Source organism: Sorex fumeus, unplaced genomic scaffold, assembly GCF_029834395.1.
Source record: "Sorex fumeus unplaced genomic scaffold, SorFum_2.1 ptg000009l, whole genome shotgun sequence".
Classification (NCBI taxonomy): domain Eukaryota; kingdom Metazoa; phylum Chordata; class Mammalia; order Eulipotyphla; family Soricidae; genus Sorex; species Sorex fumeus.
The window spans coordinates 17,798,579-17,811,083 of record NW_026606066.1 but is presented as its reverse complement, the minus strand read 5'-3'; the positions used below and the strand labels follow the sequence as shown (position 1 = coordinate 17,811,083).

General features: G+C 37.9%; 1 protein-coding gene across 1 annotated transcript in view; it reads left to right on the top strand.

The window, feature by feature from the left end:
* The window catches only part of SLC38A11 (solute carrier family 38 member 11), a 68,785-nt gene extending 57,875 nt beyond the window's left edge, over positions 1–10,910 (top strand). Inside the window, exon 12 of the mRNA XM_056110372.1 lies at positions 10,490–10,910. Within this exon, the coding sequence (XP_055966347.1) occupies positions 10,490–10,783 (294 nt within the window). The 3' untranslated portion in view covers positions 10,784–10,910. The remainder of the gene's footprint in view (positions 1–10,489) is intronic.
* The last annotated feature ends 1,595 nt before the right edge of the window (positions 10,911–12,505 follow it).

Here is a 12,505-nt window from a genome sequence, read left to right as displayed (position 1 = left end):
GACACAATGGACAAGAGAAGACTGCTCCTCACCTCTGCCAGCAAAAAATTATACAACTGATGATGATCCAATATGGTTATAGAGGTGTTATTGAGAAACCCTAGTGCATTGTTTTACTTCATATTCAATAATACATTGATATTACTAAGATGACTATAAATTCAATGAGCCTGGGATTTCCTTTGTTGAGTAAAAATGTTCTAGAGAGACTCATTAAAAACGCTCTGTATTTCTGTGTCTCTGTCTCTGTCTCCCTCTTTCTTTCTTTCTCTTTCTCCCTTTCTTTCTCCCTTCTTCTCTCCCTCTTTTCCCCTTCCTTCCAAATCTATGTGGTCACCTTATCACATCTGAATTCATATTGGATTTTTGCTAAGCATAAACTCTGTTTGTATTAAAAACTAACCTCATACCTTTTAGGAAAAGTTAGTTTTACTTCCAAAATGTACTCAGCTACAGTCAATCTATTTTGGCTTCTGAGTAAGGCATACTAATTCTTTCTTTCATCTTTTGGCTTATATTTATTATTCCCTATAATTATTATTTTTATTTCTGGCAAGACTTAACAAAGTCAGTCATATGGGTTAGTGAAATTTCTAACATGTTTATTCATTGCTCACATTTGTATTAATACTGTGTTCCTCACAGCAGAAATACAATGATGGGAGGAAATGAGAAAGGATTCATAATTTCATGGATGTTAGAGTTTTACAAATAAAAATGGAAATACAGCTGCTATATAATCAATATAAAGAGAAGTAGAAGGACTTCCAAAAGATATTTTTGATAAAATATTGTCAGGATTTGTCAACAAATTCAATTGGGAGGATAGGGAATTGGAGGAATAGATCAAGAACAACAACTTTGGTTCTACTTTGTGAAACTAGGATAATGATGCCACTGTGAGATATGAACAGAAATGGAGCTGCCACTCAATAATCATTAATCTTCTTCCTTCTATAATTCTCTTAAAATGTCTATTCAGAATCACACAATTTACATTCATATTCATGTGCCACAGGTGAGCAGACTTTTACAGGTAATATCTTTACTCATTCCATTGAGATTTTATGAATAGTTTAAGAGGTACTAGTCAGTGCCCAAGTAACTTTCCCTCAGATGTGTGTTCCAGTTTCTGACAAGGACAATGGGATATTTAGTCAGGAACACACTTTGGTGGAGGTGGGGTGAGGGTGGAGGTGGGGGCAGGTTTCCTCCAGCAGAATAAATGGAAAGTAGAAAATAGACTCAGGGAACTTGGGGAATCATCTATTCCACCAATCTTCTAAAAGTGAAGAAGTGTCAAAAGCAACTTTTATCTACTTCCCAGTTTTTCAGACTAAAGGCTTTTCAAACTCTTTTCATGCTCTAACATTGATCTGTGGAATGGACGACTGCAATTTGAATACACTAATTTAATCATGTCAGTTTGTACTGCACATAAGCTTGTCTGTCATACCAAACTGTAAATTGGTTGAACACACGAAGAAACTAAACTTCACCAAAAGTAAATTATTGGTGATTTATTGGTAACTGCTACAGTAATCTTTCAGCTGTGCTGTGGAGATCAATATATATTTTCTAGCTGAGTTTCATTTTTGAAATGTCTGAGACACTGTAAGATTTTTGTATTAAAGAAAATATATTTGTCATTTCACCATATCTTGGTAGCCTAACTTTTATTTGTTTGTTTGTTTTGTTTTGGACCCACACTTGGGAGTTCTCAGGTCTTATTCCTGGTTCTGCACTCAGGGATCACTCCTTGTTGGCTCAGGGAACCATATGGGCATGCTGGGGATCAAATCGGGCACATTCAAGGCAAACACCCTACCGTTCTTTAGTACTATCTCTCTGTGCCTGATACCCTCACAGTTTGCAAACAGTGATTGGAGGAAATCAGAAAGGATTCATAATTTCATGGAATTTTCAGTTTCACAAATAACAGAAAATCACAGTTTACAAACAGAAAACAAATATTACTTCTTTTTCAGGAATAATGAATATTTGTAAATTTTATCATTAATTTCTATTGATTGCTAACTATTCCTGGTAGCTGCCAACATAATTTTTATTTATTTATTTATTTATTTATTGAATCACAGTCACAAAGCCTTTCAATTCAAGTCTCGGTCCATCATACAATGATCAAACACCCATCCTTTCACCAGTGCACATTTTCCACCACCAAGAACCCCAGTATACCCCCCCTCCCACCCACCCCCAGTCTATGTGGCAGATTTCTACTTTACTCTCTCTCTCTCTCTGCGTTGATCACATTCAGTTTTATGACAAAAGACCCAACATTGTTATTTGGAATTTCCCCCAACATTCAGACCTGCTACAAAAACATCATTAGATAATTTGTTTTCTATTACTGATCATGAAGAGCATATGATGTCGTGTGGCCACAATAGTGGCCACGCGAATTTGGATTTCTGATATTTTAGTAATAAACCTAGAGGGACTACTGCCAGAAGCCCCTGGGTTCTGAGATTGGTATGTGTGCCTGTGGGTTCATGGTCAGTCAGAAGCCAGAGGAGGTGTTTTAGAGTAGCAATCCAGAGCATTGTCATGGCGGGGAGCAAAGCTGATTCCACCCCCCCATCCCGTGAAGCTTCATGTGCCTCGTCAGTGCAGTCTCATACCTGGCTGTTCATTAGGCTCTAAATGATGCAGGCCACCATGCCGCCACCGCAATGGGGGACAGGTGCAGGGACAGACACCCTTCACCTCCCAGGGTGGCATAGCACCATAGTTAAATACACAGTCCAGGTGCATTTCGTTGGGCATTATATTTTGCTCAGATTTTCTTTTTTTTTTTCCCCTTTATTTTATTTTATTTTTTTTAAAGTTGTAGATTTACATTTTTTTGTGCTTTGGTTTCAATTATACAATGATCAGATACCCATCCCTCCACCAGTGCCCATTTTCCACCACCATGGATAATATCCCTCCCACCCCCATCCCCCCATCCCCCCTGTCTCTGTGGCAGGACAATCCCCTGTGTTCTCTCTCTCCTTTTGGGTGTTGTGGTCTGCAAAAGAGGCATTGAGTGGCAAACATGTTCAGTCCATAGTCTACTTTCGACATGCATCTCCCCTCCTGGGAGGATCCTCCAAACATCCTTTATTTGGTGCTCCCTTCTCTATCTGAACAGCCCTTTCCTCTAGGATACCCGGCTGGCCTCTAAGTTATGGAGTAATCCTCCTGGTGCTGATCTCAGCTATTCTTGGGTATTAATCTCATACTTTGTTACTTTATATCCCCCAGATGAATGCAATCTTTCTATGTCTATCCCTCTCTTTCTGACTCATTTCGCTTAGCATGATACTTTCCATATTGTACCACTTGTATGTAAATTTCATGACTTCATCTTTTCTAAGAGCTACATAGTACTCCATTGTGTAGATGTACCAAAGTTTCTTTAACCAGTCATCTGTTCTTGGGCATTCAGGTTTCTTCCAGTTTCTGGCTATTGTAAAGAGTGCTGCAATGAACAAACAAGTGCAGATGTCACTTCGACTATACATTTTTGCCTCTCTGGGATATATTCCCAGGAGTGGTATTGCTGGGTCAAATGGGAGCTCAATTTCTAATTTTTTGAGAATCGTCCATACTGTTTTCCAGAAGGGCTGAACCAGTGGACATTCCCACCAACAGTGAAGGAGTGTCCCTTTCTCGCCACATCCACGCCAGCATCGGTTGCTTTTGTTCTTTTGAATGTGGGCCAGTCTCTGAGGTGTGAGATGGTATCTCATTGTGGTTTTGATCTGCATCTCCCTGATGATTAATGATGTAGAGCATTTTCTCATGTGCTTTTTTGCCATTCGGATTTCTTCTTTGAGAAAGTTTCTGTTCATTTCATTGCCCCATTTTTGGATGGGGTTGGATGTTTTCTTCTTGTGGAGTTTAACCAGTATTTTGTATATCCTGGATATCAACCCCTTGTCAGATGTGTATTCGGTGAATATCCTTTCCCATTCTGTAGACTGTCTTTGTATTTTGGTCACTGTTTCTTTGGAGGTGCAGAAGCTTCTTAGTTTAAGATAGTCCCATTTATCTATCTCTGTTTTCACTTGCTCGGCCAGTGGCGTGGCATCTTTGAAGATACCATTAGCTTCAATGTCATGGAGGGTTTTGCCAACTTTATCTTCAATGTACCTTATGGTTTCTGGTCTGATGTTGAGGTCTTTAATCCATTTTGATCTTACTTTTGTACATGGTGTTAGGCAGAGTTCTGAGCCTATTTTTTTGCATGTAGCCGTCCAGTGATGCCAACACAATTTATTAAAGAGGCTTTCCTTACTCCACTTCACATTACTTGCACCTTTATCAAAGATTAGATGATTGCTCAGATTTTCTTACCACCATTCAAGCCTGTTTTTCAGGGACAAATGCTAGATCATTTACTTTCCATTGATCACTTTGTATATTAGGAAATGTCCTGGTACTCACATGTCAGAGTCATGCTTGTAGAAGCTCATGGTCACAGGGATTCCATCTGGAGAAGGCGGGGAGACAGCACTTACCCCATTTGGGACCTACTGGTGATATTGGCTCTGTATGGGGCCCCGAGAATTCTCCGGGAGTTGTGGCGCCCTCCAGCCGGTTTTCTTCTTCTCTGCTGTGTGCTGTAAGATGGCGCTGGGGGCGTGTTGTGGGCATGACTTCCAGAATCAGAGAATCAGAGGTTGCCTGGAAGCCAGGGCGGCCCCCGGTGTATTTCGCAAAATAGTCCTGGTACCCGCATGCCAGAGCCATGCTTGTAGAAGCTCATGGTCACCAAGATTCCATCTGGAGAAGGTGGGGAGACAGCACCTACCCCATCTGGGACTTCCTGGTGATATCGGCTCTGTATGGAGCCCGGAGAATTCTCCCTGCCAACATAATTTTTAAAATGTACTAAAATATTCTCAATTGTACTTAGTGTTGAATATTTTATAATTTAGAAAATTTTAGTTTTCATGAACATATTTATATTTTATAAATATTTGTTATTAAGTGAAAGTATGAATTGACTATGGGAGGATTGTTTTTTTTTTTAATTAGTACTGTACTGTAGCACTGTCTTCCCACCATTCATCAATTTGCTCGAGTGAGCAACAGTAACGTCTCCATTGTGAGACTTGTTGTTACTGTTTTTGGCATATCGAATATGCCACGGGGAGCTTGCCAGCTCTTCTGTGCTGGCGGCATACTTTCAGTAGCTTGCCGGGCTCTTGGAGAGGGACGGAGGAATCAATCCCAGGTCAGCCACGTGCAAGGCAAACGCCCTACCCACTGTGCTATCGCTAATTAGTACATGATTCTAAATCCTTATACTTAGAAAAATATAACAGACATTTGTTAAAAAAACAGATTGCTCACTTGTCTATTGTGTTATAATGACCCAAGACTTTACTGGTTTTAAAGCACTATGAGGGAATTAATAAAATCCACCATCTTCATTCTCTTTCAGACTCTCTTAGTGTATATTTTCCAGTTAACAAGACTTTTCATATGCACAATAATATATTCTGGTCTTTACTTAACTCCCTTTTGTGTGGGCATTTATCATGTCTAATAGAACTAGATCAAGCATCATTCCTGCCAGCAACTAGTGCAGGCTGGGTCATGCAACATATTAAAAGTGACTAAAGCATGTTGTGTTCCACTCCAGAATGACAATGTGAGCTAACATGTATATTTACTTGTGCCAAGTATTTTTCATATATTATCTTTCTTATTATCTGAATTAATTTTATAGATGAAGAAGCTAATGCACAGAATGTTTAACAGCCTGCAGTCATGTTAATTTTAAATGGCAGATTTGAAGACAAACTTTTGAAATCAAAAGGCCACATTTTAATATTTATGCTACTTGAGAGTTCTTAACATAAGACTTGATGTAAAATAATCATGTTTATTTTCTTTATTGATTTTTGAATTACAAATATATGTATTGAGTTTATCTGGAAGTGAGATTAATATTATTAGATTCAAGCAATTAAGTCTAATTTGGCATAATAAATACCAAGATATGAGATAAAATGAAATAAAACATTGTTAATCTAAAGTAATAACTTTAGCTTACAGTTTTATCATGACTGATCATTAAAGTAAATCATTAATTATGTTTATTGTTAGTTCTAAATTATTACAAAATAGCAATCTTCCCAGATGAGAGGTATAGTAGAATCATGTTTCAGTTTGCAAAATTAAAGAAATGTCACTAAGTATAGCTAAAATAATATAGAAAAAAACCCTTGGGGTAATATTATTCAATAAAATGCCCTATTTTGAAATTCCTCCTTATTTCATTATTTTTCAGGGCAATAAAAACAATAATGCATTTTTCCAAATTAAATGTACTCTCAATTTTTAAAGATTCCCTTTAAAAGCAAATAAAATAAATATAAGCTCTGTCATGGGTAATAAGAATCCAGCAACTTGGCAGTGATGTTGCTGTTCGAGAGAAGAAGCATCTGCAATAATTGGGCCCTGTGGGTTTTTACTTGAAGCTGAACAGAAAGAAAGGGAAGAAAAAAAAAAAAGACCAAGCAGCTGGGGCTTGTGGCCAAAGTAACCAACCCAGCAATCATTGTGTGCAGCTTATAGTAGAAGGGGAAAAAACCAAGCCATATACCCATGAGAGCCCCATAGAGACATAGTCATCAGGATGAAAAGTCACAAGTCAACTAGCCTAAGACCTGAGCTAGAGAGATTTTTGTATATTTCATAAGTCTAAATTCATTACAAAATAAAAACTTAAGACATATTTGCCTTCTTCCCTCCAGTTTTAAATATCCTCCTGTCATTTAAAAGGCATCTGTTAAGGTGCAGAAATTCAGGTCCTTTTCCAACCTGTATTCCCAGAAAACTTCTTCAGCACCTTCTGTTATTTCCCAACAGCAATATGGAAAATACCCAGGCATCCATGTTATTATCTAAGGATTGTGTTGTTCTGCTTTTATAAATAAGGCTAATTTTATTGTCTCTGTAATAAACAGTTGTGGGATTGATATTCTGTCAAACAAATTTAAAAATTATTCCAGAGCCAGTGGCATAGTCTCAAACAAGTTTATATGAATCAAATAAGCTCAACTAATTTATAGGGAATAGAGCAGATGGAAATTCACTATCATTTTGCTAATGATCTTTACTTACTTCTAGCAAGACTGAGCTTTCAAATATTAAGAAAGTAAGAGCTATTTAGGTAAGATACCCAACTGGACTTCTTCCAGTACAAACATCAGCTCTATAGTTTTCTCACTAATTGCTACGTTCTCAACTGTAAGAATTATAACATAAACAGAACACCTATTGCTTTGCACTGCCCAGCCAGTTAGGTTTGGAAAAGTCCCAAATGCTGACTGATGACAGCTTCTTAGTAGCAGCTGGTGGCAGTTTTCATCCTTACTAGCACTTTCACACTCTGAGGTTCCACATGACTTCATTTATTTGTTCCTATAAAAAAAAATCCCGTTTTCTCCTCTACTCCCTCCCACCCCTTTGTATTCTCCCCTTCCTCTGCCTTCCTCTCCCCTCTTCCTCCTTTACATATGTATACATTGTATACATGTGCATATGCATTTATATTTTGATACTTTTAAATTGTTTTTCATAAATTGTATATCAGGAATCAAAGTGCAACAATTATTTTTAGACACAAACTTAAACTCTAAAGTATTTTCCATAACAGAAAATCATTGTCAGTTTCAGGCATCATGATTTCTCCCCCAGGTAAGCTCTATTCTGTGGACCAACTCTTTGGTCATTTGTTGCTCTCTTACTAAGTTTCTTCCTTCTTTTTCTTCTTCCTTTCCCTCCCTCCCTCCCTCCCTCCCTCCCTCCCTCCCTCCTTCTTTCTTTCTTTCTTTCTTTCTTTCTCTTTCTTTCTTTCTTTCTCTCTCTTTCTTTCTCTCTCTCTTTCTTTTTTTCTTCCATCCTTCCTTCTTTCTTTCCTTCCTTTTTTTGAGTATAATCATAATGGTTTGCACTTTCACTCAGAAAATCCTTGGTTTTTATTTAGTTATGTTTAAAAGTGTCCCCCCACATGCGCACGTACACACACACACACAGACACACACACATACACTTTTCTGTTTGTTAAGTTCCATTTTCAAAACGTCATAATCTAAGAGGATTATTGATATGATTTCTATCTTCTTGACTTTATGGGGATATGTTTTATGAACCAGCATGTGATCTATCTTGGAAAATGTTCCATGCACAGTGAGAATGTGTAATCAGCTTTTTTGGGGGATGGAGTACCTGATATATTTCTGCTAGGCCCATCTCAGCCATAATTTTCCCTCCAGACCAGCATTTTCGTATTGAGTTTTTGCTGCATTGATCTATACAGCACTGATAGAAGAGTGCTAAAATCTCTTACTGCTGTTGTGCTATCAATATCCTCCTTCATATAAAAGAGCAGTTTTCCTAAATGGGGATATTGAAAAAAACACTTTTAAACATGTTTTGAGGATAAAGAGATAGTACAACCTGTAAGGCCCTTGCCTTGCACACAGTCAAGCCAGGTTCAATCCATAGCACCCGCCACCCCACCAAACTTGTCAGAAGTGATGCCTGTGCACTGCCAGGTATGACCCCAAACCATAAATAAATAAATAAACAAACAAACAATGATGAAAGTGTAATGTTATTTTATATCATCTAGCAACAAAATAAAATTTCTGTGATTTTCCTAGGGGAAATTAAAACAAAATAATGTGTCAGAAAGCTTCAAAACTGGGGCATGGTGAGATAGGACAGCGGGTAAGGCACTTTGTTTGCGTGTACTTTACCTAGGTTCAATCTCTGGCATCCTATATGGTCCTATAAATGACTCCAGGAGTAATCCCTGAATGCAGAACCAGGAGTAAGAGTTAATAATTGCTGGGTGAGGACAGTAGACTCAAGGTCCAGGAATATTGCTTCATAGTTGGAAGCCTGCCTCATGAGCTGGGGGAGAAGGCAGCTGAAATAGAAAAGTAATCACTAAGTCAATGATGGTTGGAGGAATCATTCGGATGGGAGATGTGTGCTGGAAGTAGATAAAGGACAAAACGTGATAGCCTCTCAGTATCTATATTGCAAGCCATTATACCCAACAGTAGAGAGAGTATGGGGGAGATTGTCTGCCATAGAAGTAGGGGGAGGGGTGGGACGGAGTGGATACTGGGGACCCTGGTGGTGGAAAATGTGCACTGGTGAAGGGATGAGTGCTTGATCATTGTCTGACTGACACTCAAACATGAAAGCCTTGTAACTGTACCTCACAGTGATTCAATAAAAAAGAAAAGAAAAATTGTTCTCCCCCCAAAAAATGAATAAATTGTAATTTTATAATAAAAAAAAAGAATTGCTGGGTATTGTCTCAAAACAACAACAATAAATATCATTTGTCACTCGATTACTATTTTATGTTTTATTGACAATATATACTATATTTAATTTGTAATGTTAACATTGAACATGATTAGAAATATAACACCTTAAATGTATTAAATTTCACCATATTTTTGAGACACTTTCTAGTGAAAATTATGCTTTCTAAGGGGAAAGTTCTTTTTCCTTTGAGGTCTGTAGTTCCTGATATTTTTATAATAGACTATACTACTTACTCCTCATAATTTTTAATCTGACATTCTCCCTCAGGTGGGACATATCCATAAGCTAATGTAGGGGTGGTGAATGAGTCATAGTCATTTAGTTCTGCTGTTAATGTTCTAAAGTAATTAATGTGTTCAGTTTTGCTTGAAAGAGGATTTTGAAACGCTATTTCATTAAGTGCCCTTGGGTTATAGTTCTCCTTCCTTATAGAGGCAGGAATTGATTTTCAAACATGCCCAAGTAAAAGATGAAAGACAGAATTGACTTATACAGCTCCCTAAAGTACTGACTTGCACCTAATGACAAATAGACCTCTCAAATTTGAACAGCACAGTAGCTACACAGTAACTTGAGATAAAGAGAATAAGAATATAAAATAAATATGGAAAAAATTGAAAATGGGAAATTTGAAGATAGTCAGAAGTTTCTCATATCATTTTTATTTCCTGTACTCTTTCCTGATTATTTTTTCTTCAGTTTGATATATTTGTATATCTTCTCTTCTCTATTGTAATTACACCATCAGACAGCAAAACTCATTCTTTATCCTTTCGTAGAATTATTTTTCTTTTCTTTGTTTGATTTGACTGAACCTGTCAAACTTCTAATGTATGCAATGATAAATATATTTTTAAAATGTCTTTTTAGGGGCCAGAGTGATAGTACAACGGGTAGAGCATTTGCCTTGCATGCGGTCAACCTGGGTTCAATCCCTGGCATCCCATATGATCCCTTAAACACTGCCAGGAGTAATTCCTGAGTGTAGAGCCAGGAATAACTTCTGAGCATCACTGGATGTAACCCAAAAAGAAAAACAACAACAAAAAAAGTCTTTTTAAAGCCATACCAGGAATGCTTTGTCCAGTAACATTATCTCTTTTCTTGTTTTAAATACCAGGGTGTGCTCTGCGCAACTCCCCTAATTTTTATCATTCCATCAGCATGTTATCTGAAGCTGTCGGAGGAACCAAGGACACACTTAGATAAGATTATGTCCTGTGTCATGCTTTCCTTTGGTGCCGTGGTACTGTGTGCTGGATTCGTCATGGCTGTCACACATCCTCAAGACTGCACACATGGGCAGGAAATGTTCTACTGCTTTCCCAACAATTTATCTCTCACAAACATTTCAGTGTCTCCTTTGCAACTAACAACACAATTTCCCAACTTGAACAGCAGTAACTTTCAATGAGTTGACTACTTTAAAAATCAATGTCTTTAAGCACCTTAATATTCACATCTTCTAGTCTCTGTGTTACAAAATTGATTAGAACTTGCTTTTGTTTATCTTTAGTCCAATATAAAAGGTAAAGAGAAAAATAAAATTGAAACTGTTTTATGTTAAACTGAGATAAAAATTTAAATGTTTTGTTTTGACAAGTGGACTGCACTAAACTTTTTTTTTTTTTGGCTGGGGGTCAGGGGTGGGTGACATACCTTGCTTGACTCTGCACTCTGAAATTACTCTTGTCAGTATTTGGAGACCATATAAGGTGCCAGGAGACAAACTCTGGTTGACTGCATCCAAGACAACTCCCTTCTTATTGTAATCTCTCTCTGACCTCTGCATTATTTTTTGGGGGGTGGTGGTTAGGGGGAAAAGAAAGACCTGGGGGAGGCGTCACATAGATGGTACTTGGGGCTGTTTCTTCAGGGTTCACTCCCTGGCAGAGCTTTGGGGATCATATGCAGTGCCAAGAATCTAACAGAGGTTGGCTGCATGCAAGGCAAGTGCCATAATTCTCCCTATACTATCTCCTATCCATCCTAGTTGTACTAATCTTAATCACAAGTGAAGCCTTGACATTTGCTATTGTTCGCTCAAAGCATATCTTTTGTCCTCCAAAATAAGTAGATGATTGTGAGTTGGGAGTTTATGTTTATGTTGTTAGGAAAAAATAAAACCACAGAAATTTTGTCTTTTGGTCTATAGACTCAAAGATATAAGGACATTAAAACTGTAGCACTGTAGCACTCTCCTTCCATTGTTCATCAGTTTGCTCAAGCAGACATTAAAACTATTAGAATATATATATTCAGGGAGTAAAGAGAATCTCACCATTACCATTTCAGCAGCATCCCTTGTTTAGAGGGAAATGAATTCCAAGAAAAATGAGTTAAGTTTTTCCCTTGTTAGGTAGAATGAATAATACACTGAATGTTCTGGGCAAGGTGTGTGAGGAACCAAAATTATTCCCCATGTTTTGATTCCATTGCAATATGGTAGTGTCCATAAATAAATTATAAAACAGAAGGGAAGAAAACCTCACAATATGTCTTGAGCTATGATCCCAAGAGATCAGTTATACATCAGTTTTTGCCTTGTGGAGTTTGAAATGCTAGTGGAAATAGAGGACTGGAAGTTGAACTTCCAAATTAGAAGACTGCAAGAAAAGAGCTGAAAAAGAAACATTCTTACTCTTCTGTGCCTGTTGCAGGTGAAGAGTACTCAGAGATTCTTGGGAGCTCTTCATTGGAATTCTTGGGGGGAAAAAAAGGATAGTAAAGTAGACTTTAGTGTACAGTGTTCAGAATTACAACAAATGAGGAAAATGAGAATAGCTTTGGGAGGGCTAGGTGAACCGCAAAGAAGGCTAATAAAGACTCAACCAAATCCACAGGGAATCTACATCCATAGGAAAACTGGCCCATAGACCAGAGATACTACAGTGTGTAGGTACTTGCCTTGCACTCAACCTAGTCTGGGTCCCCTGTAGCCTATATGGTTCCCTGAGTCTACCAGGAGTGATCCCTGAGCAGAGTAAGAAGTGATCCCTGACACCACCAGGTGTGCATGTTCTATTCCCTGCCTCCCCTAAAAGTATACTTGACCCATTGGCATTGTTCCTCTTCTAGTGAAATAGCTGACTTTTGTTACAACTACCTTTATCAGTCACTGAAAGCAGTCATCTAT